Below are 24561 nucleotides of genomic sequence, written 5' to 3' on the forward strand. Positions count from 1 at the left end.
TGCCAGCTTGTTGGCTGCACTCAAAGTGCTTCACATTTGACTAATTAATCTTTCAAATAGCCATGTAAGGTAGGTGGGCATGGGTCATTATTGTCCACAAATCTAGATGGTGGCAGGAGCACGAAGCTGACAGATAAAAGCTCACCCTGGTCCTTCTTCAGGCATAATGGTGTCAGACAGCTTAAATGCCCAAGAAAAGCAAGCATGACATCCTCGTTCATCCCTTCTCCTATTCCCTTTCTGCATTCAAAGCAGTGAGCTGAAGAGGAGTGTTTTCTCTGTACAGAGACTGCACACAGTTCAGAAGGCTGGACATCAAAAGAGTAACAGAAGCAAGCAAGGTCCCACAATAGTTTCTCCCCACTTTATCAGAATAAATAAAAATTATCCAACTAAATCCACATAATAACGTGGATGGAGTAGTGGGTTAACTGTTTAGTTTCTAGAAGTAGCTTGGCCAGACAGCTCCATCCTTCATCAAGTATTTCTGATGTTCAGGTAAAGAATGGCGAAGTCGTGCTGGTGAACCAGTTTTAACGTTGCTTTCCCTGGTCTGGACAACCCCCTGGCACGGCAGTAATGCTGCTGAGACACAGACAGCACCTGTTATCCATAGTATTAACCTCCAACTCGAGTTTCCAGTTGTGTACCCCCTTGAAGGGAGGACATGGTCTGGCCATGGTTACTTGCATACTAGTCATATCTTATTGGATTGTGAAAAGTATTATATGTCATTCTGTCTCTAGCGTAGATGGTGCAGAAGGCAGATGACGTCTTGCTAATGGGTGCTCACCATTGCAGGCCAATTATCTAGTGGCTTTAAAAGAACAGCAACTCTGTTGGAATCATACTTGCTTCCAGGTGCTCTTTTTTGACCTTTTAGACCCAGAGGGCCTGGTTGTGTAGACTGAGGACTGCCTCCTCCATGAATCTCCATGCCTGCTAAGGCCTTCAGAGTTCACCCATCTTGAGATTTAACTGAAAGTGACAGAGATAGAGTGCTGGCACACGAAATACAGAATTCCTGTTTGCATGCCCCCACCTGTGTTGTTTATTAGGTGTCCCCCCTGCCCCCATTGAGATTTTAATGGCATGAGAGGTTGTTTTCAGAAATTTTCAGTGGGGAGAAGAGCATCTTTTGTTTTAGAGATGCAGGTTCTCCATGCTTCAGCCGTTACAGGTGTATGTTGTGGTGCAACCTCACATAATTATTCCTGCAAGTCTTAACACTGATGCTGTTCTTGAAAACTGACACAGTAACTGAGATTCTTACCTTATTTTGAGGATGCTTATGTAGGAGATTGGAATAGCTGAGTTATCATTTGAGAATATGGATTATTTGTACAGAGAAATTGTTCCTTTTATTTATTTATTTATTTATTTATTTATTTATTTATTTATTTATTTATTTATTTATTTATTTATTTATTTATTTTCATGATGGCAATGTAGAGAGGCAGCAGCTGTAGTCGAGCTATTTCTCTTATTTTAACACAAGAGTCTTGGGTTTCCCTGTTCTGAAATAAAACCAATAAGTTAGTAAAAAAAAGGCAGACTAGCAGATATTTTCTTTCTTCCGGTGAAGCTCTTCACGGCTGATTTGTTCATAACTGTTGATAAGAGGTAGTGATAAGGCAACATACTGTTGATGGTGCTGGTCTGAGGATACCTTTCATTCCTTTTTTGAAATGCCATCCTCCGCTCCTCCTTTCCTTAGGTTTTCCATATTAGCAACCGGCCTTGCCAATGGATGCCGAAGGGTTTGGTGAGCTCCTGCAGCAGGCAGAGCAGCTGGCAGCAGAGACCGAAGGCATTGCCGAACTTCCTCATGTCGAACGGAATCTCCAAGAGATACAGCAGGCTGGAGAGCGCCTACGCTCTCGGACTCTCACCCGCACCTCACAGGAGACAGCAGATGTCAAAGCGTAAGTTTTTGGGGGGGGGGGGGCGTCTTTAAAATTTTCTATCCCATGTTTGGGTGCTCAGGCTGCAGTCTTAAGCAAATCTTATTAGGGAGAAGATCTAGTGCAGTGATGGCGAACCTATGGCACACGTGTCACAGCTAGCACACGAAGCCCTTTCTTCTGGCACGCGGCAAACCTTTTGAAGTGGCTGCAGCTGGCATTCCCCCTTTCTCTTCCTGTTCTCGGTCCTTTAACTTCCTGTCTGTCCCCATGATTTCTCCCTTTAACTTCCTGTCTGTCCCCATGATTTCTCCCTTTAACTTCCTGTCCGTCCCCATGATTCCCCCTTTAACTGTCCATCCCCATGATTTCCCCTGAAACTGCTACTTCCTGTTCTGGTTCAGGTCTTCCGGGTGGCATGGCAGCCACTGGTTTCTTCCCTATCCCCTCATTTTGGGCACTCGAGCTGAAAAAGGTTTGCCTCCACTGGTCTAGTGGAATTCCCAGTAAGCATGTGTAGGATTGCCATGTAGGCTGGTAGCAATATGTTGCTGTGATATAAAAAGTTGTGTCTCAAAACTCCAGGGGCTTTATTTCTCTTTGGGAAGCAGCTGACGTCTTATCCTCCCTCTCTCTTTATCTCTTTTGTAGCTCGGTTCTTCTTGGGTCCCGAGGGCTTGACATTTCCCACATATCTCAGCGGTTGGAAAGCCTGAGTGCAGTGACCACATTTGAGCCTCTAGAGCCCGTGAAAGACACAGATATACAGGTAGGGTATATTTGTGCAAGCTCTAAGGTAGATGGTGAAGAGGTGCCATCACAGTTTCTCACAGTTCCTGATCTCTGCCTAGTTTGCAACACTTCATATATGTATATGTATATAGGTTATTTTGGTGAAATTGTGTGAAAATGCTCCAGATTCCATATACCCCCCCCCTCCAAAAAGAAAGAATGTTCTTTTCTAAGAAGAGTAAATGACTGACAGGTTGCTTAGAAAGAGGTGCAAGCACTTAAGAATTTCATATTTAAATATTTTGATGCTTCAGATGTTAGGATATGCAATGTTTGGTGCATGAGGTTATTGCTGGAGGAGAGGTTGTTAGAAAACAATTCCACACCCCAGCCACCTTTCTGCTGCAGTAATTGGGATTTCTGTGTGCAGGTTTGAGGACTGCTCGTTGTGAAAAGTTCCCAGGGGTCAGAGCTGTTGTGCAGATCTCCTATGATGCCCCTCCTTGTTCTTTAAGACAAGAACCACAGCTCTGTCGTAAAGCACATGCTGTGCAGGCTAAAAGATTCCAAAATTCAATCAATGGTTGACATCTTTAGAGAGGCTTGGAAAGACTTCTGTCTGAAACCTTTGAATGCCGTTCTGAAGCTTGATGTCCTGGTTTCATTGGATTACATCTCCCCGAAGCCCTGGCTACCACAGCCAATGATCAGGGCTCCTGAGAGTCAGGGTCTGAGAACATCTGGGACCACAAGCTGGGGAAGGATTGATTTAGAGACTGAAAGCTACTCTTAATCATCCAATCATCGCAGAAGAATATAGAGCTCGAGGAACCCATAGTTTGACTTCTCACAAAGTGGCTTCTTCTGTGCTCCTGACAATTTGTTTATGTCACACATCTGTAGTCTTTTATTTTATTTATTTTTGTTAAACTGGAAAATCCCAGGTTTGCAGAGATTCATTTTTGAAAGTAGCCAGTTTAGAAGAAATGCATGCAGGCTATTCTGTCCATCCGTTGACCTTGCTTGTGTCGTTTTGAGCCCAGAAATAGGATTTGAGTTTTATCGTGTTCTGAATTTTGAGCGAAATAAAAGGGAGCCGTGCAGTCAATAAAAATACAAGAACAGGCTGTGTCTTTATACACCATTTAAAAAATCATCATAGAATATGCAAGCTTTCACGGATCAGGACTGCCCACTTCCTCAGGCATGTATCAGTGTGAAGAACTTAAAGTCCAAAAGTTCGTGGCAAGATGGATGTTGCCACAGATGGCTTTCTTAGATGTAAGTCATAAAAGATGCAGGCTGCATTAGAGCTGTTGTTTTAAAGTTACAGCGGAGGCAGCTGTGGATTGGATACCACACCCCAGTTCTTTCGAACGAAGAGGCAGAGGCTTTCTCTTTGAGGCCTATAGTCAGACAGGCAGCGTAATCCAGGAAATGAGATCCACGAGAAGGAGCTCAGCATCACACAGTAACCTGACTCACAAGGAAGGACTGGGAAGCAAAGAGCACTCTCGCTATCTGGGTTCCAACTCATGCAGGTCCTTTTCCACCGGCGAAATACCTGTTCCCCTCCTGGGTATCCTGACTGGCTGTTTGCAGGAGTCTTCGCGGTGTTATCAAATGAAAAAAAAAATACCCTTGGTGATTTGGCAGACACAGGTGGAAAGAAAGCTTAAATGAAAGAGGGGAGAACATGAAAAAAACATGAAATTTTAATGTATCCTTCTTTCATGAATACAAATCATTTCATCTCTTCTGGGAATCGGTGAAGGAACATGAAAATGGAAAGAAAGAAAAAAAACGAGCCATTAAAGTCCCATGGCTAGAATTTATTCACTCCTCTTTTTGTGTAGATGAATGCTTTGCTGGGAATCCTGCCCTGTAAAAGCTGGGTTTTCAGTGGTGCAGTAGTCTCAGTTTGCCTAAGATCTCTGCCTCACAGCTTCCTTTCCTGCTTCGGTTAACAAATGGGTGCGTCCTGGTGTCCCAAACCTCTGTTTTAAACCATACTTTTTGCTGTTCACTTGAGAGAGGCAAAACTGCCAAATTGTGTTCGTTTTCCATGAATTATTTAACAGTCATAAACCTTAGATGATTATTATATATATATCAAAAAGAGGGTCCTTGTGGAGGTGATTTCTGTAAGAGGAATCAGATGGGAATCTCGTAGTTGATTCCTGTCATTTGTGAGTGAGACGAATTTCTTCTTGGCTGGCTTTGGTGTTCTGTGCAAGGGAGGAGCAGACGTGGAGTAATCAAGTTGGATGGCGCTTGGAGTGCATCTGGTCCACCCATGTGCAGAGCAAAAGCCTACTACATTTTCCTGTATTCCTCTCAACTCTATTTCCACAACATAAAATGTTCCTTGCTGTGTCCCACCAAGATCCCTTTAACAAAGGATTCATCAGCCGCCCATCAGTTACTTTCCTCATGTGTCCACTGCGTTCTGCAGTAAAAGGCGAAAGAAGCCAACCCGATTTACTTGCACAGCTAGTGACATATTGGTGTTATGCAGAACATTAAATAATTGCATCCAGTAGCCTTTGTTAAAGGTGTGTTTTGCTTCAATTAACGTGAGTTTAATGTGACAGAGCCTCTTGTTTCTCTTGGAGTTTTTTTTTGTTTTGGTTTTTTTTTGTTTGTTTTTTTGCAGGTTCCACATGATCACAAATGGTCTGTTCTGCAGTGCAGAGCAGGTGTGGATTGAATGAATGGTCCTTTGTGAAGTATGCTGATCCTTTAAATTTTTCTTTTCCAGCTGTCATCCTTCTGATGACAACTGTAGAGATGATGCTATGAGTTCTCTTTTTTGTATTGAGAACTTTAAAGGCTTGCAAAAAAACAAACTTTTTTAAAAAAAATGAATATATCAGATTTATGAAATCCAGTAGCAAATCTTTGGTAAAGCAGGAAATTGCAAGTTTGTCTCTTTTCCTCTCTTCTCTGGAGCCTGCTGCATTCATGAAGAAGAGTACCACAGTGCAATGATTAATGGAAAAAAAAAAAAGACTGCAGAGATTAGATCCATGTTCTCTTTCCATAGCAACTGATTTCCCCCCCCCACTTGCCATGAGTCTCATAGGGTAGCTAAAAGAACACATTAAGTATTTCTGTCCTCACTACCCTGAGACTCACTACTAATAATAGAGTTTTTGAGCCATTTTGTTCTATCTAGTTAAATGGATGTAAGAAACCTAAAAGGTCAGGAGCAACACTAGCATAAGAGAAGATGGCTGGATGCGATTTCGGTTGGAAAGCTTTTTCCTTGCTTTCTGGTGATGTGCCAAAGAGCTGTTACATGACTTACGCAGGGAGTGGTGGAAACAACTATTGAAGATTCACTGGGATGCTGCTTGCTAGCCCAGTCCACTTTCAAATGGGACTGTGGCCTTGTTCAGGTGTAATCTTACACAATGATGTGCCGTTAGGAGAATAAGCTGCCCAGAGCCTTGGGTGTTTCTCCATCTCTCCAGCATGGTTGTGGAAATGGGCTTAGAAGTTGTTGTTTCAGTTCCATATATCCTGCAGTTTCTTGTGCCATCTAAATCAGGACAAAATGTACTTAAGCTTAAATAAGGTTCTGTCAGCCCTTAGTTTTAGTATCTAATAACCCATATTTGCGAACTCAAGGCTTTGCATTACACTTCAAGTTTTCCTTTACAATATTTGAGATGCACGCTGCCAAATCATTATGTGAGAGAAGCAATTCAAGGCATAGACAAAGAAGACTTGACTCTTTTCTGCAGCCCTCCTTTTTCACTGTTTCATTTGATTTTGTCTTGACACTGCTGCTACATTTCACATATTAGTATGCACTTAGTGAAATTCTAAATTAATCTGCCTGGAATTAAAGATGACACATTCTGTAAATGTGAAACACATTTCTAGTAATAAGTACAGTGATGCTTACTATAGGGCTACTTTAGTGGTACAGAAAGTCAACAGTTATTTTTTCTGTTTTGAAGTCTTTAGCTTCAGACTTGCCAGTAAGTTGACAGGCTTAATAGCATTATGTAAAATCTGTTATACCGAGCTAAATGCTTTTTCCTGTGGTTCTATCTGCAGGGAATCCACTTCATTCTTTAGCTGCTCAGAGATGATCTTTTAAAAATGTTACTTGCGTATTTTGTAGTCTGCACACATTCCTGTTTTGGTCCTTTGGTTTCATGGTTGTTCATACAAACTACGGCGTAGGTTGCAAGCAGCCCTGATTAGGAAACCGTGCGCTTACTATTTTGAGAAGGAAAAAGACCTTCAACAGTTAGCAGTGAATGCATCTCTTTTTATATCTGAGGCAAATTTGATGCTTCAGGCAGCCTTTCGTGGTCCCTGGAGGGCCCGTGAAAAACTAAGGTACTACCAAATATTTATTTGTAAGGAAAAATAATGGCCCTCGGTGTTTGTTTTATTTTATATGTGTTTGTCTTTTTTTATCTTTTGCTAGGAAGGTGAAACAAAGCTGAGCCCCAACAAAGGAACTTTGGGATGAAAGGGAAATGTACAGAAGCTGCTTTGGTTACCTTTGCAGTGCTTTATCTTGCTCCCGCAAGGGTGGTCCCCAAGCTGTCTGGCTATCTGAGAAAAAGGACACGATGGCACTCTTTTCCGTTACATGAGCACAGAGAACCGGACTGAATTGGAGCTGAACCTTCAGCGGTCACAGTGGGACATCATCCCATACACAGACACCACCCTGGAGTGTGCTAGGCCAGTTTAGGTTTATAGGATGAGCCATGTGGTGTGGCACACCTGCCTCATGGCGCAGTGGTTGAACAGCGGTCCTGCAGCCAAAACTCTGCTCAAGATCAGGGTTCCATCCCAGGTAGCCGGACTGAGGTTCACTCATCGTTCTGAGGTCGGTCAATTGAGTGCCCAGCTTGCTGGTGGGGAGGGCAATGTATAGCCTGCATAATTCAATTGTAAACCACCCAGAGAGTGCTTTCAGTGCTATGGGGTGGTAGATCAGGAGCACACTTTACTTTTGGCTTTGCATTGCTCTCGAGGAAGAGGCCCAGGCTCATAGGAAGAACGGTAGGAGCTCTCTCACTGTTGCCATTATACATCTGCCACCTTCACTCTTCCTAATGTTAGGGCTAGCCATTGTCCAGTCTGTCTTTTTGTTGTTGTTTAGTCTTTTAGTCGTGTCCGACTCTTGGTGACCCCATGGACCAGAGCACACCAGGCCTTCCTGTCTTCCACTGCCTCCCGGAGTTGGGTCAAATTCATGTTGGTCGCTTTGATGACCCTGTCCATCCATCTCATCCTCTGTCATCCCCTTCTCCTCTTGCCTTTACTCTTTCCCAACATCAAGGTCTTTTCCAGGGAGTCTTCTCTTCTCATGAGATGGCCAAAGGATTGGAGCCTCAGCTACAGGATCTGTCCTTACAGTGAGCACTCAGGCTTGATTTCCTTTAGAATGGATAGGTTTGTTCTCCTTGCAGTCCAGGGGACTCTCAAGAGCCTCCTCCAACACCACAGTTCAAAAGCATCAATTCTTCAGCGGTCTTTATGGTCCAGCTCTCACTTCCGTACATCACTACAGGGAAAACCATAGCTTTGACTATTCGGTCTGTCTAGTTAGAGGCTTTCGGAATCTCTCTTGGTGTTGGACATGGCGAGACATCTTTCTTAGGAAACCTGTTTTGACTGCCTTGCAAATAAAATGAATTGCATTGGACAGTTTATCTTTTTCTAAAGGAGGGCTTATTTTGTTTTGTTTTTTGTTGTCTTTTTTTTTTACTTTAAGAAACTGTTCTCATGTGGTGCCAGAACTGCTTTAAAAGCTTTAATGAGTTATCCACATATTTTTACGTATCTCTCTCTTAAACCTCCTGAGAAGAAAACGCTTGTCACCCCTGCAGTCCTCAGACCTTGGTAGGCATCGACTGCAGAGTTTCTGAGCTAGGAAACCCTCTCATCAGCATACTCCTCTGGGCATGGAGTCTGCTGGTGATTTATTCCAGTGGCTATTTCAAGCAAAGTCTGTCTTGAATAATAGTGTTTTATGGCCCCAAGGTGAGAACACTGCATCTCCTGTAAGCCACCAGTCTGCCATTCCCTTGGTAATTTTACCTCTCCTTGTGGCCGGCAAGACCTTTGAAGATGAACCATCCACCCCAGAGTAAGAAGTGCCCATAAAACGAGGGTCAGTCTCCTTTCTGCGGTTGAAATATTATGTATTCTATTTCTGTGAAATCTCCCTAATGTTGATGAGCATTCCTTGATGATTGGAAAATGTGATTCTCCATCTTTTAGATGGCATAACAAATCCTTTAAAACAAAAATAGTGTTGCTGTTTTGGTCATTGAGGAAAACAGCAGTAAACAAAAACCAAAACAATTGTGTGTGGACTGCGTGCACCCCAAAAATCACAGGAAGTAGCAGTGAAAGTGACGTTACGACACCAGGAACCCACCCCCACCCCCACCCCCCATATGATCAGTTCCACTGCTACTTTGGAATCCCTACTGAAGTGGGGAGTCAGATGAAGTGGGCAGGTACCCCATCTTTTCTTTGCTTCCTTATGTTTCTGTGGTCCTCGTTGATAGATTGTACGAGGATGGGCCAGCATTTGCCTTGTCTTTGACAATCCCACTTTTGTCAGCAAGCAAGCAGCCTTCAGATGTCTCTTAAGTGCAAGATGCGGGCTGGGCTCCGTGCCTGTCCAAAATGTAGCCTTTGGTACGCTAATGCAATTCATGAATATTTCATTTGGCATTGTCAGTTCAGAACATAATCTGTTGTTTCCAGAGGCCCTCGGTGATAGGTCTTGAGTTTCATCATGCTGAAACCTCTGCAGAAAATAAGAGCTTTTCTGTAGCTACCAGAACAGAACATGTCTAGGCAGCAGTTCGCCTGGTTTGCTTCTGATCGTTCTGCTCCGAGTTACCAAAAGTGGATAAATCTTAATGGCTAAAATTATATGTATCTTTAACAGCTTATAATGGATCTGTTCTGTGTTATTGGTGCAAGAACCGAAGCCATAGAAGTACTTCTCGCTTTTATTTCTAATTTATAAGTTCTAAGCTGAAGATGTTCAGTGTTCTTCAAGTCTCATTTTAAGAAATCTTAAGTCAGCCTTATATTGTAAAATAATCATGAGGGCACCACTTACTGCTTACTAGACATCATCAGATTAAGGAATATTCCATTAGGGTAAAAGACACGTCATGTTGCAGGGAAGGCATCTCATTTTCTGGTTCCTTTGACCCAAAGCTGCATGTTTACATTCATGTTGGTTTCTGAAGAATACAGTTTATAAGGTTGGCAAGTTTCTGTAAACTCCAGTAATCACTAAGCACAGTTTGTCATGGTTTGGACATAACACTAAACTCTGGCTAGGTGAAAACTGAAATGAAAGCCACTCTTCTTGTGCTGGAAGAAGCAAGGGAAGCCAACAAGCTGGATGCTTGTACAACAGCTTAGTGTACTCTCCCTCTGGAGCAAATAAATGAACAATTTAGAAAGGAGAAGCACCCTCCATTACTTTTAGTTATTTTTGCTCCTGTAGCAGCCATCAGCAGCCTACAACAGGTGGGGAATCAATGCAGTCTCAGTATCAGTTTGCTTAGTTTACTACATTAAAAAATGTGGGGATGTCTTCTAAATATGGGAGCTTTGTGGTGCAGTGGTTAAACTGCAGTGCTGCAGTCAAAGCTTGTCTGCTTGTGACTCGAGTTCAATCCCAGGTAGCTGGCTTGAGGTTCACTCAGCCTTCCATCCTTCTGAGGTCAGTAAATTGAGTACCTGGATTACTGGGGAGGCCCTGTGTAGTCTTGTAATGAAATTGTAAACCACCCAGAGAGTGCTTTAAGTGCCATGGGACAGTATATAGCAGCACACTTTGCTCTTTTTTTGGGGGGGGGGTTTGATTTTTATGGTACTTGTGGTTCTGTTCTAATCCAAGCTTTCTGCCCAAAACCTCCAATCCCTTATTTGGAGAAGTAAGCTTTTTTAAAAAAACAACTGAGTGCCACTATGCATAGCACTCAGTTGTATTCACCAGTGGTATGGTTTCATTTAAGATGCTACCCCTGTTTTCTGTACAGCTGGCAATGTGTCAGTGTTTTGCATTATGCACATTTGTCTGAATGCTTAGAATCACAATAGTTCAGTTAAAGATCTTGTCATACCACAGGCTGATTGCCACTCACTTTCTATGGGCCACAGCTCTTCAGAGGTCTGTGTTTCCTAATCCCAATTTCAATTTACTCATTCACATATCTGACTTACTGCTGAGGCAGAAGACTTGATCCTGCCCCAATAATCAGCCACTTTCCTTGGGCAAGAAGTGCTGTTGTTTCTGGCCAAGCCAATCTGCCTAGCATCAGCTCAGCTGTATTGGTGAAATGGCTTCCTGTTCAATTGTATGCCTTACCTGGGGGGGGGGGGGGGGGAGATTCCCTTTCTTTCCATCCCCCCCCCCTCATCCAGTAAGGCTGGTTAAGAAATTCCACATTGAATTGAGAACTGCTGTAAAAAAATACAGCAGTTAATCTCTTGCCACTAATTTTTGCCTAGCTGCTGAGCTGCCATGTTAATTTACTCTTTGAAAGACTGGGTTTTTAAAAAGAACTCTTTCTTGGCCATAGGGTATAAGGTGTGTAGTGTTAAAGCTCTTAATAATTTAGGAAAGCGACTCTGTTTTGATAGCGGGGAAACTTAAGTTGAGCTTCAGGTTCTCTGCTGAATTGTTTGAAGCTGACGCTAGGCCTTTTAATGGAAGGCTGGTTTCAAAGGGTGCATCACATTTTACGGTAATACTGAAGCATTGATTGTTGACTTATTTGTAGACATTAATACAGAATCATTTCCTTTACTCGGTGCCTTGAACGTCCATTAGGGCTTTGGCTTTGGGCCAGGGTAGGTTGCAGCCCTGCAGTTTATAATGGACATTGGCCATCCATCCTAACATTCTAATGTGGGTTTAATTTTAAAAGCAGATGAAGCCTGCAGTTTCCTTTGTTTTAATATTTATTGCCCTGCCAATACTAGAAGAAGGGGCTCTTTAGTGTACATTACTCAGGTTTGTCCTGTGAGAAGCGGGTACCGCGAGCTGAAGATACGAACATCCTTTTAACGTCTGTGTGTTGCCTCATAGAATCTTTCCTGCCTACGCATTCGCTCATCTTGTCTCCTTCAAGATTAGAACTGTTGTTATCCACTGGAAGTTTTGTACATTATCAGAAAAACTGCCCTGATAATTGCTTTGTGTTTGGTGGGAAATAGTTAACTGTTGAAAACTGATTAAAAAAGAAGTCAGGTTCTAGGGATTTCCTCTTGCATGGTATCACTTTGTGAATGGTAGCAAGCAGAAGAGGTGTCCTGTAGGGCTGTTGTGATGACTACCATGGGTGTTGTCGACATGTGTAAAGCCTGGTATTCTTTTTCTTGCTGGCAAAGTGGGTATGGTATTGTGCCACAATATCAGGCCATTTCCTGGCCTTCTGAGTACAGAAGCACAATATCCCACATTCATAAACCATGTCTAATGAAATTTACTTTTCCATGAAAGCTCACGTTAAAATAATATATAAAAGTTAGTCTTTAAGGTGCCACCACTTTTTAAAAACTTTTTTAAAAAAACTTTGTTTTGTCATCTATAATACAGTGGTGCCCCGCTGGACGATTACCCCGCTTGACGACAAATCTGTGTAACGTTGAAGTTTTTGCAATCGCAAAACAATGTTTAGATGGGGGAATTTCGCTTAACGTTGATCAGTTCTCTGCTTTGGGAACCGATTTTTCACTTTACGATGATCTGCTTTGTAGGGGTTTGTATTGTAACTGTATATATTACGTTTAGAAAGTATTTCATATGGTCAAGGCTTAACCAGCCAAAGTGGGAGTGTTACAACCACCCACTTCTAAGCTTAGCTAGATGAATGGATCTCACAGGCTGTTGTGAATCATACTGTATCCAGGGCAGTGGCTCTGTGACATGCTTTTTCTGCTTCTCATGAGTAGCATCCTTCGACTCATTGCTCTGGATTTTTACGGATTCCATTTTTTGGCATGCTGTAGTGAGGGACAAGCTGCATAGATGCATTGTCCTTCCGGTATTAAAAACAGCCGTTTGCTTTAACTCTGCATCCTGCTTGTGCACTATGGTTGCTATTGTAGCATCTTATGTGCCAGCATATTTCAGCACAGCTTGGATTTTAGGAACTGGGAAAAGGAGGGCATTACCATATAGCATTTTAATTTATACGGTGACAATGGCTATTTATAGGCTTAAATAATTACAATGCCAAATTGGGTCACCCTGCTCTACTTCTTTAGTTACTCGCGATTGCAAGAGATAATAAACTGTCTGCAGGAGGGTGAATTAATAGGTGTCTCGGTAGACCTGAAAGGGCATGGATTTGATTGTGTTTCTCAAACCCTTTTTCTAATTAAATAGGTTTTCTGTTAGGGAGGTGGGTCTTCTGGCCCCAGCCCTTAGACATTCTCTCTCTCTCTCCCTCCCAAATCAGGAGAGGCCATTTCTGTTTTGAATCATACACACACACCTTCCCCCCCCCCAAACAGTTGGTTTTCACATTTTTCAGCTACTGATGAAGGTGGAAGAGCTCTTGAGTCTAGTCTTGGGAGATAATGTCCTGTGTGCACACTCACTGAGGTCAGTGTCTTGAGCATAGTGAAAAAGCCTGAAGTGTTCCAAGCGGAAGATGCTGCTCATTTGACCAGCAAAGACAGAGTGCCAGAGCACAGAGTGCTGTCCTCTGAAGATGCCCATGGCCGCAGAGACTGGCGAAACGTTAGGAAGAACAACCTTCAGAACATGGCCAAAGAGCCCGAAAAACCCACAACAACTAAGAGTGCCAAGACTTCTAGTGTTTTCGGCAGCCCAGAGGTAGCTCTGCAGGTGAGATCAGGACTGGTCTTAAAACAACAGGCAGTCAGAAATCCTTGCTTATCCACTGCAGATCGTTCAGAGAACTATTGATAAATCAAGGTCCCTCTTCTGCCTTCTTATGTTGTAGAAAGAAGAACATTTTGGCTGGCATTTCCATAGCTTGAGAGTTTTCCTGGTGGTGCAGAGTGTAAGGGGCCTCAAGCTTGCTGCTTGCACCCCTGGTTCAAGTCTTCTAATGCCTTACATAAGGATAGCCAAGCTGGTCTTCCCCCAGTTTATTTTGGTAGTCTGGCTGTGTAACATTTTCCAAATATATAACCGCGTGAGTCGGTTTCAGCACAACAAATAATTAAGAAAGAAATCTTGTGGCATTTTTATTTAAATGCTGTTAAAAATCACAGATTTTATTTTAGAATGCGCTTTCATGGATTACAGTCCTCTTCCTTTTGTGTGGACGTGCATGTCCATGGATGGATACATATGCAAGCATTTATCATATATATTCATATTAATACTGTTGTTAAAACAACAAGGAGTCTTATGACATCTTAAAGACCAGTGGTTCTTATTGGGCATGGACAGGCATCGACTGTAGTCGACTTTTTCGGATGTTACAGTTTGCAAAAGCTTACCTGACTGAACAAAGGCCATTAGGAAGCTCTTGTTACCAAGCAGTAGAACTGAAAGGGAGGATTGGCATTGCAAAATGTGTTGCTTGCTTTTTTGCGGAGACTCTACCTGGCAAGGAGTTTCTGGTCAGCATTGAGGCAATTCTTTCTAAACTCATTTGGCTGGCTACCCTTTCTTTCTTTCTTTCTTTCTTTCTTTCTTTCTTTCTTTCTTTCTTTCTTTCTTTCTTTCTTTCTTTTCTTTTCTTTTCTTTTCTTTTCTTTTCTTTTCTTTTCTTTTCTTTTCTTTTCTTTCTTTTCTTTCTTCCTTTCTTTCTTTTAATTCAGATGAGCTACCTGTCTGCTGATGAGATATCCCTGCAGTTGGCTCTGTTAATTAGATTTGTGAAAATGGAATTTTAGAAATTTTAAAACTGAGAGAGTTTCTTTTTAACCTGGGCAAAATTGAATGAGCTGCATGGCATGTGACTTCATGGCATTGCAACCTGCCACTTAATTATGAATTAAAGTGATATAATATGGGAGGGTGGAGGTGGTTCCTTTCTTTTGATCTGTTGAGAAGAGACCTCCTGAAAGATGCTTGTAAAATAGTGGGTTATTTGTTGAAACATTTCTATTACAGTGATGACTTTGACTTTTTTATTTCATGCACCAATGCTTTTGCCTGATTACCTCTAAAAAGGAAATCTGTTAACACCATATAAGGACCTGTGACATTTTATGACTGCTGCTGAGAGATTGTGAGGAAAAAAGTATTCAGCAGTTTGATCACCATATTGGCTTTGGAACTAAGGACTGAGATAATATATGTGATATCTTGTCACATACTCAGGGGAGAAACAATAGAGATTTGGGAGTTGGGTCCAAAATTTTGTTGTTAATCCAGTAAGTAAGCAGTGGATATGAGACGTGGTGGCACTGAGGGTTAAACTACAGAGGCTTCTGTGCTGCAAGGTCAGAGGACCAGCTGTTGTAAGATCGAATCCACGCGATGGAGTGAGCTCCCATTGCTTGTCCCAGCTCCTGCCAACCTAGCAGTTCGAAAGCATGTAAAACTGTGAATAGATGAATAGGTACCACCATGGTGGGAAGGTAACGGTGTTCCATGTCTAGTCACGCTGGCCACATGACCACGGAAATAGTCTTTGGACAAGCGCTGGCTCTACAGCTTGGAGACGGGGTTGAGCACCGCACCCTAGAGTCGGACACGACTGGACTAAATGTTAAGGGGAATCTTTACCTTTACCTAAGCAGTGGATATTATAAATGAAGTTGTCTTTTTGATTGTTTGCCACTATTAAGCTGGTAGAATTGGGTTCAGATATCATGCCTGCTTAACCAGGATCCTAGTGCTGATAATAAAACTGGTAGGTGTGTATGAGTGTGTGAGAGAGAGGGAGAGAGAAGGGAGAGGTGGAGTATGTGATACCAGGATGTGTATGAAAAAAGGAGGGAGGTGGTTTTTATGAGTTTGTGGGGCGTGAATGAGGGAGTAAGAGAAAAAGAAGGTGCATGTGAGAGAAGGGGAAGAAAGGGAAGGAATGTGTATGAAAGAAGGCAGAAAAGAAAATAAAGAATGTGAGGAGGAGGAGTGTGTGTGTATGTGAAAGACGGTATGCACATCTATATGCAAGTCTGTGTGTGTAGGGGGCAGAGAGAGAGAGAGAGAGAGAGAGAGAGAGAGAGAACACTGAAGCTTAAAAGCCCTATTGACTCACCATGGTGTTATGCAAAAAATCTTTTGCCTCAAAGACACATTCCCTTTGAACGGTCTATATGAAAGCCCTTTGAATGTAATATTCCTTTGATTTCTACTGGGAAGAGCCTAGCCTTGCAGTGAGATGAGATTTTTTACTAGAGAGGGCCTTGTTTGACCACCCTGCCCTGACAGTAGCCTGGGAACGAGAAAGAAATAATCCGTTAGCCTTCTGTGCTTTCAAAAAGGAAGGCCTTTGTAAGTAATTGCCTTCCACAGGATGTTGCAGGAGGGTTTGATCAATGAAGCAAAATGTTCAGCTTCCGGACTGATCCAGCCCCGTGCCTGTACACACACGCACTGCTGTTGCTGCAAGGGGGAGCAGTTAGTGTCACAGCATCCCCAGCAGTGTCCTGTTTAAAGCGGGCTGGGGAGACCTGGCACATGGTGCCTTGTTTAATTACGGGATCAAAGAGACGCCCTCCCTGTCTCCCCAGTCAGCTCATAACCAGTATGGAGAGCTTTGAATCTTCAGAGTGCAAGTGGATTGCCTCACCCTGGCAGAGAACAAAAGTAAGAAGCTGCCGCTTCCACAGCTGGGGCAGGGCCAGAACTGCCTTGCTGGCAGTGGAAGGGCAAACAGCGCACTTGTGTCATAAGCGGACCATGCAATGCTACTTGTGCAGCAGGTTTTAGGAACGAGCAATTTTGTCTCTCCCCCCCTCCCAAGTTAAGCATAGTTGTGTTCTGACCGTACCGGGGGGGGGGGGGCTTTCTGTCAGGCTCCTCTTTCAGCTTTGAGTTGATGCATTGGAAATGATTCTTATTTTCTTTGTCCAGTGGGGGAAAAGAATTTGACTATTCACAACACCTCTTAATGTTGTGCGGACTGCCCGCCCCCCTTTTTTTCCATTCTAGCAGACCAAACGTCTGACAAGAACAGTGCTTCTAGAATAATATACACTTGTTGCTCCTTGTTTGATTGCATCTCAATTATCAGTTGATGGCCAAGAGTGCAATTAATACCCTGAGTTGTTTGTTAAAAAATGCTTCTAATTAAAACCGGTTCCTGCTTCAGCCTCGTGTGTATAAAAGCTGCCATTCTGTTAGGCTGCCCAACTGTGAGCAAGCTCTCTATTCAGCCTAGTAAATGACACTATTAATTGGTGAGTGGGGTTTTCATGGAAGACTCTGCGTACCCCAGGCAAAAAACAGTCTTTGCCGAGACTTAAATCGAAGATCAACCTACTCCAGCACTGCAGGAGTGGTATTACTATCATCTTTTTGTGACTTGTCTACACTGCAGTCCCCTTGCACCACAACCTGTAAACCCTTATTTTGCAGAATTCTCACAGCCTTCAGACCTGATGATTCCACGTCTGCCCCCTCCACCACAACTTCTGCCAGGTCCTCAGAGAAAGTATTCTGCTTTATTTATGCAGCATCGGGCTAGGCCTGCCAACAAGGATTGGCTCAGAACATCTGTATTGTTGTTAAGTAGGTTTTTACATTTTTTATTTTGTTTGCTCCCCTGCTTTCCTGGATTGGAATAGAATAACAATAATTTTAGAATAGCAGTGTTAGAACTGCAGAGCTGGAAGAGACCCGATGGGTTGTCAAATCCAGTCCCTGTCAACGAGGCCCAGTGGGGAATTGAACTCCCAACCTCTGTGTCCGCAGCCAGAGACCTAAACCACTGAGCTGTCGAAAGTAAAAGAGGAACAAGCCCTCCAGATTTGAAAAATGATCTTGATTCTTATGAGTGCCCTGACACTGCATTTTGACCAGGAAGTATATGCACGGTGTTCTTCATGGGAAAGCTATATAGAAATCAGCCTGCCAAGATTTCAAGAAGGTTCATCTCCAAATTTCACAAACGGCAGCCACTTCTGTGGTTGTCTTTTGCAGCTCAAAGATGTGACACCACATACTCCTCTTAAGTTTCCCTGTTCATTCCAGAGCAGACAAAGCCACTTGAAATATTGTCTGTCTCTTTTATAGGCATTCCTCAAGCGGAAGTATATTTATTTCAACCTGAAAGAAGAAGAAAAAAAACCCCAGATTTTGGACTTGGGGGCAAGAGACGAGTCTGAGTTTTTTCAAACAAACTTTAAAAAAATTCAGATAAGTTTAGAAAAACTTTCCAAATATCTTTGGACTAAATCCACAGATGCAGGAGATTTCTTGAACCTCAACTTGGGGAACACATGGGTTAGAACACAAGAGCCCTGTTGAATCAGACTAAGGGCAATTGGGTCTGGCAACCAGAGTGGATGCGTCGCCCAGATAGGCGGGGTATAAATCAAATAAATATGTAAACCAGTTCTGCACAGTGGCCAGCCTTGTGGCTTTGTGAAAGCCGCCCTGGAAGCAATTTTGGCTTCAGAGTCCCCTCTGCTTCTTTGTTGTGTCCATGCTATCATTATCATCCTACCCTGAACCCAACAGTTTTGTCGGCTTGCCTTGAGTGGGATCAGAACAGGCTACACACATTGAGCAGAACATGCACATCTGCACTGTTTGCAACATTGGTCCAGCGGCAGAATCCAGTTGGGGGTGTTGTCGAACTTAAATGTCCTTGGGAGACAAATTGAATTTTCTCCCTTTTTAGCCAAGATATTTGGAGTGTGGAACATTCACCCTCCTGAGGAGCGGAAGTGCCTAGCGCTGTAGGGGACTAGTCCACTAATTGAACCCCTGAGTATAAAAAGAAGGGGTTCTGAGTAAGATCTGAAAGGAGAAATCTTTCTTGTCTTCTTTATCTGAAGCTGGGCACTCCCCTCAATGTGGCATGCATCTGGGTTTCCCTTTCAAGATCTGTGCAAGAGAGAGACCCACCTGTCATCCCTTGAAATCCACCTCTAGTCTTTTGAGTACAGCAGAGGTTTGATCTGAAATAAGGGGTTGGTTTCTTGTGGTGATAAAGGAATCTCTCCCTGAGGAATATGCCTGCTTGTAGTATCAGGGGCCAAACACTCAGGTTTTAGTCATTTCAAAGGAAGAAAGTGTAAAGAAACCACTTGGATGCTTGTGAAGCCTCAGAGCCAGTTTCAAGCTAGCGGACCCTCGCTGGCAATTTGAAACTACATTCTCAGCAAGCTTTATTCTATAACTTTATGGGCTACAAGGCAGAGTTTGGAAGAGTTACTTGCTTGCACCGTAGAGCCCAGTCAGCATCAGTTAATAACTGTTCTCCCTGGGAGTTTCCATCCACAAAAGTACAGTGGTGCCTCAATAGACAGTTACCCCGCATGACAGTTTTTTCGCTAGACATTGGCTTTTTGCGATTGTTATAGTGATTCGCAAAACAGTGATTCCTATGTGGAAATTTTGCTGGACAACGTTTGGTCCCTGCTTCGCAAACCAATTTTCGCTAGACGATGATTTTGACAGCTCCCTCCAAGCTCACAAACAGGTTTGTTTTTTTTGGGGACCTAAGCTTCGCAAGTCAGCGATTTAAACAGCTGATCGGCGGTTTGCAAAGTGGCTTTCCTATAGCCGATCTTTGCTAGACAACGACAATTCTTCCCCATTGGAACGCATTAAACAGGTTTCAATGCATTCCAATGGGGAAATGCTTTTCGCTATACAATGATTTCGCTAAACAGCAATTTCAGTGGAACGGATTATCATTGTCTAGCGAGGCACCACTGTAAAATTTCTGAGCTCTGGGTTTCAGTTTCTGTTTTACCTTCAGCAGGTCAAATACTTCATGGCATTTCACTGAGCTGTGAAAACCAGCCATCTGTTGAATCTTCTTTCCTCAGCTGCTTTCTGCAGAGAGAAGGGGTTGTATCAGTTAAATAAATACTGTGTAAATGAAATGAATGAAATACATCCTGGCATGCAGTAACTCAGTTGCAAATTGAAACAACCACCACCAACAACAACAACAATCAGTCCATTTGATTTCATTGTGATCTCTTGGGCATGTTTATGCTGAGGTGGCAGCTTGATTCCCTGTTTGTCCTACACTTCTCCTCCCAAAAGTTACAATGAGTAAACTGTAACCCAGACCTGTGTGATAAGATTGTAACTTTGTTAGAATTTAAACTTGGGCTCCCAGGATTAGCCATCCATCTTCTGAACCAGACTGCCATTTATTTGTTTGTTTATATCTTATGAGACACAGTAGCAAAGACAAGAACTAAGTTTCAAAATAACTTACTGAGTCTTAACTCCAAGGGTGGTTGATTTCCATCATGATGTCGGACTCTGTGGCGCTCATAGGAAACCAGTTATGTGGTGTACACTTCAAAGCATCTGCTGTAAGGAGCATTGGTTGTAAGGCAATGGTTCCCAAATATTTTGGACTCACGGCTCCCTTGATTTACTGACCCCTGGTTGCAAGAACTATTTGTATGAATGTCTTGAAAGAGTATGTAACACAACAGCTGCCCCAAACATTTTGGGTGAAGATGGCATTGCCTCAATCTTCGCAAAAACATCCTTAGACATTGTGCTCTCCAAGAAACATTGACTCCTATCTATTTTTTTGTTTTGTTTTCCCTTTCTTGCTTCTCACCTGCACAGCATTGTAGGTGGCCAAGTACCCACCCCTTCACATGATCTCAGCGTAAAACTCTAACTTTTGCTGGGGCCTTCTTCTTTGTAGGGCCTAAGATCCAGATTTCCAGAGCTCTTCATATGATCTCCTGATGGGGTTCTTGGGTTTTTCACGCTGGGTGGGCCTTTTGGTCAACCTTCCTAGAGAAGGGTGTGGTGTCTGCAGATTTATGTGCTGTCAACTTAGACTGCAAAGCAATTTCTGCATGAGGTGAAAGGAGACAGGCAGGCCATCTTTATGAAGAAGGAGCAGGAGAGGGTCAAGCATCTCTGTGGCCGTTCCTGGACCTTTTCTTTCCATGAACACTTTGAACCTCAGCAATTAATCAGGTGTTCATTCTGTCTCTGACTTTGCTGTGCTGTATTTTCCATGAGCCCAATCATGCGCTGATCTGGGAATATTCAGCTCATTTGGTACAAAAGTCCATCTGTTTGCCACTGATAGCATGTTGTATCCTCCCTCTTTCCTTCCATCTGCACTAATGTCATGTAGCGTAATGATGGCTATAATTCAAAACTGTAGTTTTGATTTTAGCCCAGTGTGTGCTTTAAAGAACTGCTTTGAGTCCAGTCTGCTGATTTCTTTCCTCTAACAGAATGTGCTGCTGTCTTGTGCCTGGCAAAGTAGAACTGAACACCATGCAGCAGCTTGTGCTTCATCTAGCATTAATGTACAGAGTTAGATAACTTACAAACATAAAAAATTGATTTTTTTTAATGCTTCAGGGACAATGAACTTAATCGGACTACCAGAAAGATGAACAAGTGGCTCCTAAAGCCAAACAAACCTGAACTATCTCTGAAGGCAAACATGTGGAAACTGAGGCTGTCCTACTTTAGGCACATCATGAAAAAGCAGAATTTTCTGGAAAATACAATAATGCTGGGAAAGGTGGGAAACATCAGGAAAAGAGGAGCACCTAATACAAGATGGATTGAGTCCCTTAAGGAAGCCACAGGCTTGAGTTTACAGGAGCTGAGTAGGGCGGTTGAGGACAGGAAGTTTTGGAGATGGCTCATTCATAGTGCCGGCATAATTTGGATGTGACTTGACAGCACATCACAACAACAAATGTCACCCCATAGAGGTGTTTCACACCATCTAGTCATATGTAAGGATCCCTTCAGCAGCATATCTTTTAGCCGTGTATGCAACATTTTGTAATATCTGACTGTTTTATGAAATCGGCATTAAGTGTTTGCCAGCCTAGAGCCGGAGTAAAAAGGTTGAGCTATAAATCCAATAAATTAAAATAAACAAAATTCTCATTGGAAATGGCTGGTGTGGGTTGGGTTGACTTTTGTTGTTGTTGTTAGTTGAAGAATGTGATTTTATTGTAGAATGGGTCTTTTTGTAAAAACCAAGCCCACCTTCCATGCTGTCTTTGAAGTTCATCGGGTGATTTGCACAGATGGGTGACGGGGGCCTTCTCCGTTAATGGAAGCCACGCAGCCGTGAGCTGTGCTTTGTGAAATTCTTTTGGGTGCCCTTGCATCCTGCAGGCGCATCTGCTAATACTTTGTGCTACTTATTTTTCTATGTGAGAAGGTGGGGTGGAGTAGGATGTGGAGAGGGAACACCCACTTCTCGATTCTTCTCTGAATTTCTGCACCGTAATGATGGCACCATCACCTGCTTCCTGGAGGAGATGGGCCTTGCCTTGAATCGCAGACTGGCTGGCTCTCTTATGTGTTGTTCTTGGTTCTTTTGTCATCCCCCCCCCCCCGGAGTTATTGCATTGTTGCCAGCAGTGGATGCGAGAGCAGTTCATCAGCATATGCTTGATATATTACACACACAGGATTTTAAGTTGCGGATGTGTGGCTTCTGGAGGCTTCTTCTCCACAGTACATTTTGCCTTTTGTCTATAATTGCATGGCTGTTAATTATACTGCTGTTAATTTCAAGCCAGTAAAGCTTTAATACGTGCTTTGCAGTAACAAAATACGTTATTTTTTGTTATGTCATGTTTGCGTTTATGCTTTATGTCTGGTGCCCGAAATGCATGTAAGTCTGTGAATGATTTAACATACACACACTCGTTCTCTGTCCTCATAGACGTGTGTGTGGAAATGTATGTATATCTGCAAGGTATAGCTGTATAAAAATGTTTGTGCATATATAACGTATAAACACATACAGGTTTAAACACACACACATACCAGATTCAGTTTATTAGGCCACCCGTTAGTCTGAAGCTTCATTATTGTGATAAGGAAGGAATGCAGGTAACTGTATTTTAATGAACAAAGATGCTGATTGATCTGCCAACCATCACGGTGTAAATGTGGATGTAGACATTTTTTCAGTCCTTTCCGTGAGACTTAAGATGGCAGAAGCGTTTTGCGGTGCAATATCCATCCAACCCTGATTTCAGCATTGTGTGCTGTGCAGATCCGTGGTGCCCTCTTCGGAGAATAGCTTTACAAACTGGTGTGACAGTTCTGCGGCCACAGCCCTGCACCTCTGGTGCAATAAATGCATTTTCCACATTAACCAAACATGACAGCTGAAACGGTTATTAACCATGCAAGATGTCGGAAGTCATCAAAAATTCACATCAGAGTAATTGCAGTGGCTTGCCAGGGGTGGGGTGGGGTGGGTGGAAACAGAACCCAAGCCGAACCCCTCTCTCTGTCTTTGCATGCATCTTTTCCTTTTGCCTTCCCCTCCCCACCCTTCAATCTTACATGGTACATTCCATTAACAATAAAATATCCTTCTGTATCATATAAACACTCCCTTCAGGAACTAGTTTCACACCAGGGCTGCCCTTGGTATAGAACGACTCTGAACCGATACCATAGATGCTTTGCTGGCAGTGGCGTTCAGCTGCAAGAACAGCTGTCTTCTCATTGTCTTGCTAGACTCTTTGCTGCCTCAGCCGTATCAGAGCTTGCAACGCTGCTCCCTCCCCGCCCCCCCCAGGAGGAAAAAAAACCGGTGAGCCTTTAATGCAGGAGAAGGTAGAGAGCTGTGCAAGACCGGGTAAGGAGCATTTAAATACCAAGCTCCTTCGCCAGCCTTTCCAAAGGTTTGTAACTTTTCATTTCTGATCCACAGGTTAGAAATGGGAAATCTGTGTGAATTTCTAGGAAGGATTCCATCTCGAACAGTCTAGAGCTGCCTGACTTGACTTGTGAAAGATACTGGTGTGGATTGTTCTCAGTGGCTAGAAAGAAACTGGGAATCAATTTACAACAGCAAAAAACTTTGCTTTGCTTTTTGCAGTTTTGGCTTTTGCTTCATTGTTTTTTTTTTTAAAAAGTCTTAAATAGCTGAAACTGTAGGGTGGGGCATCTCTTTCCTTTTTTTTTCCTTTCCCTTAGTTTAATTGTCTCCTGATATTCCTTAAAATGTAATCACAAGTCATGTGTGTTTTTTAGGTATAGCCTGCTAGTATCTCGTAGATTGTAGGTTTTTAGGACATAAACATGCATAAAATATATTTATGTCTTGACTTATGGTAGAAATATGTTTTTATATGGACCTGTTTTTAAAGGCTCTTGTCGTGTCAGAAATGCAGTCGTGCAATGTGACAGACATCTTCATTTTCATACTTCATTTTCTTGAATTCTTTCCTGGCTTCAGAACCAGGTTCCCACCCCACCTCCATTTCTTCTTTAATTGATGGGGCTATGAACTAAGTAGAGTTGATTAGCAGTTACACTTTACCTTGTCATTCCGTTGAAATTCTGAATTTTGCATCTATGTAAAACAGCCTGGGAATATATATTACTAGCAGTGCTGATGGGGTAACTGATGTGTGTGTATCAGGCTGCAATTTCTCTGAGTCACGGAGAGAGCTGCAATTTCTTTTATAGCATCATAGTCTGACTTTACCGGTAAAGTGGCTTCAAGGGAATGTTTTCTTTTTTAATCCTTCTAGAAAAGATAATTGAGAACCACCTGCCCAGTGTGCAGGCTTGACTCTAGCAGCATAGCCCTAAATGTCTGCTGTATCACCCTTCGTTCTTCGTAGGGAAATGCGACAGCTTGCAAACAGGTGCTGCCAAAGGGCAACCTTGCTTAACCAGGGGTGTGTGGGTTAAACCTGGTTTAAAGGGGCTTTGTCACGCAGGAACCCTGTGAAAACACACACACACACACACACACACACACACACACACACACACACACACACACACACACACACACACACACACACACAC

At 42.9% G+C, this 24561-nt stretch overlaps 1 protein-coding gene across 4 annotated transcripts in view; it reads left to right on the forward strand.

Annotated features, from left to right (window-relative positions):
• NUP93 (nucleoporin 93) overlaps nt 1-24561 on the forward strand; it is a 68194-nt gene that overhangs the window by 6615 nt on the left and 37018 nt on the right. The window contains exons 2-3 of one of the 4 annotated variants that reach the window (XM_020806125.3): nt 1718-1925; nt 2556-2673. In XM_020806125.3, coding sequence (XP_020661784.3) covers nt 1747-1925; nt 2556-2673 — 297 coding nt within the window. In that variant the 5' untranslated portion in view covers nt 1718-1746. Of the gene's footprint in view, nt 1-1717; nt 1926-2555; nt 2674-22043; nt 23424-24561 lie in introns of those variants that run through there. The other 3 variants (XM_078380465.1, XM_020806128.3, XM_078380467.1) reach the window with 3 other exon arrangements.

The sequence above is a fragment of the Pogona vitticeps genome, chromosome 10 (assembly GCF_051106095.1).
Source record: "Pogona vitticeps strain Pit_001003342236 chromosome 10, PviZW2.1, whole genome shotgun sequence".
Taxonomy (NCBI): domain Eukaryota; kingdom Metazoa; phylum Chordata; class Lepidosauria; order Squamata; family Agamidae; genus Pogona; species Pogona vitticeps.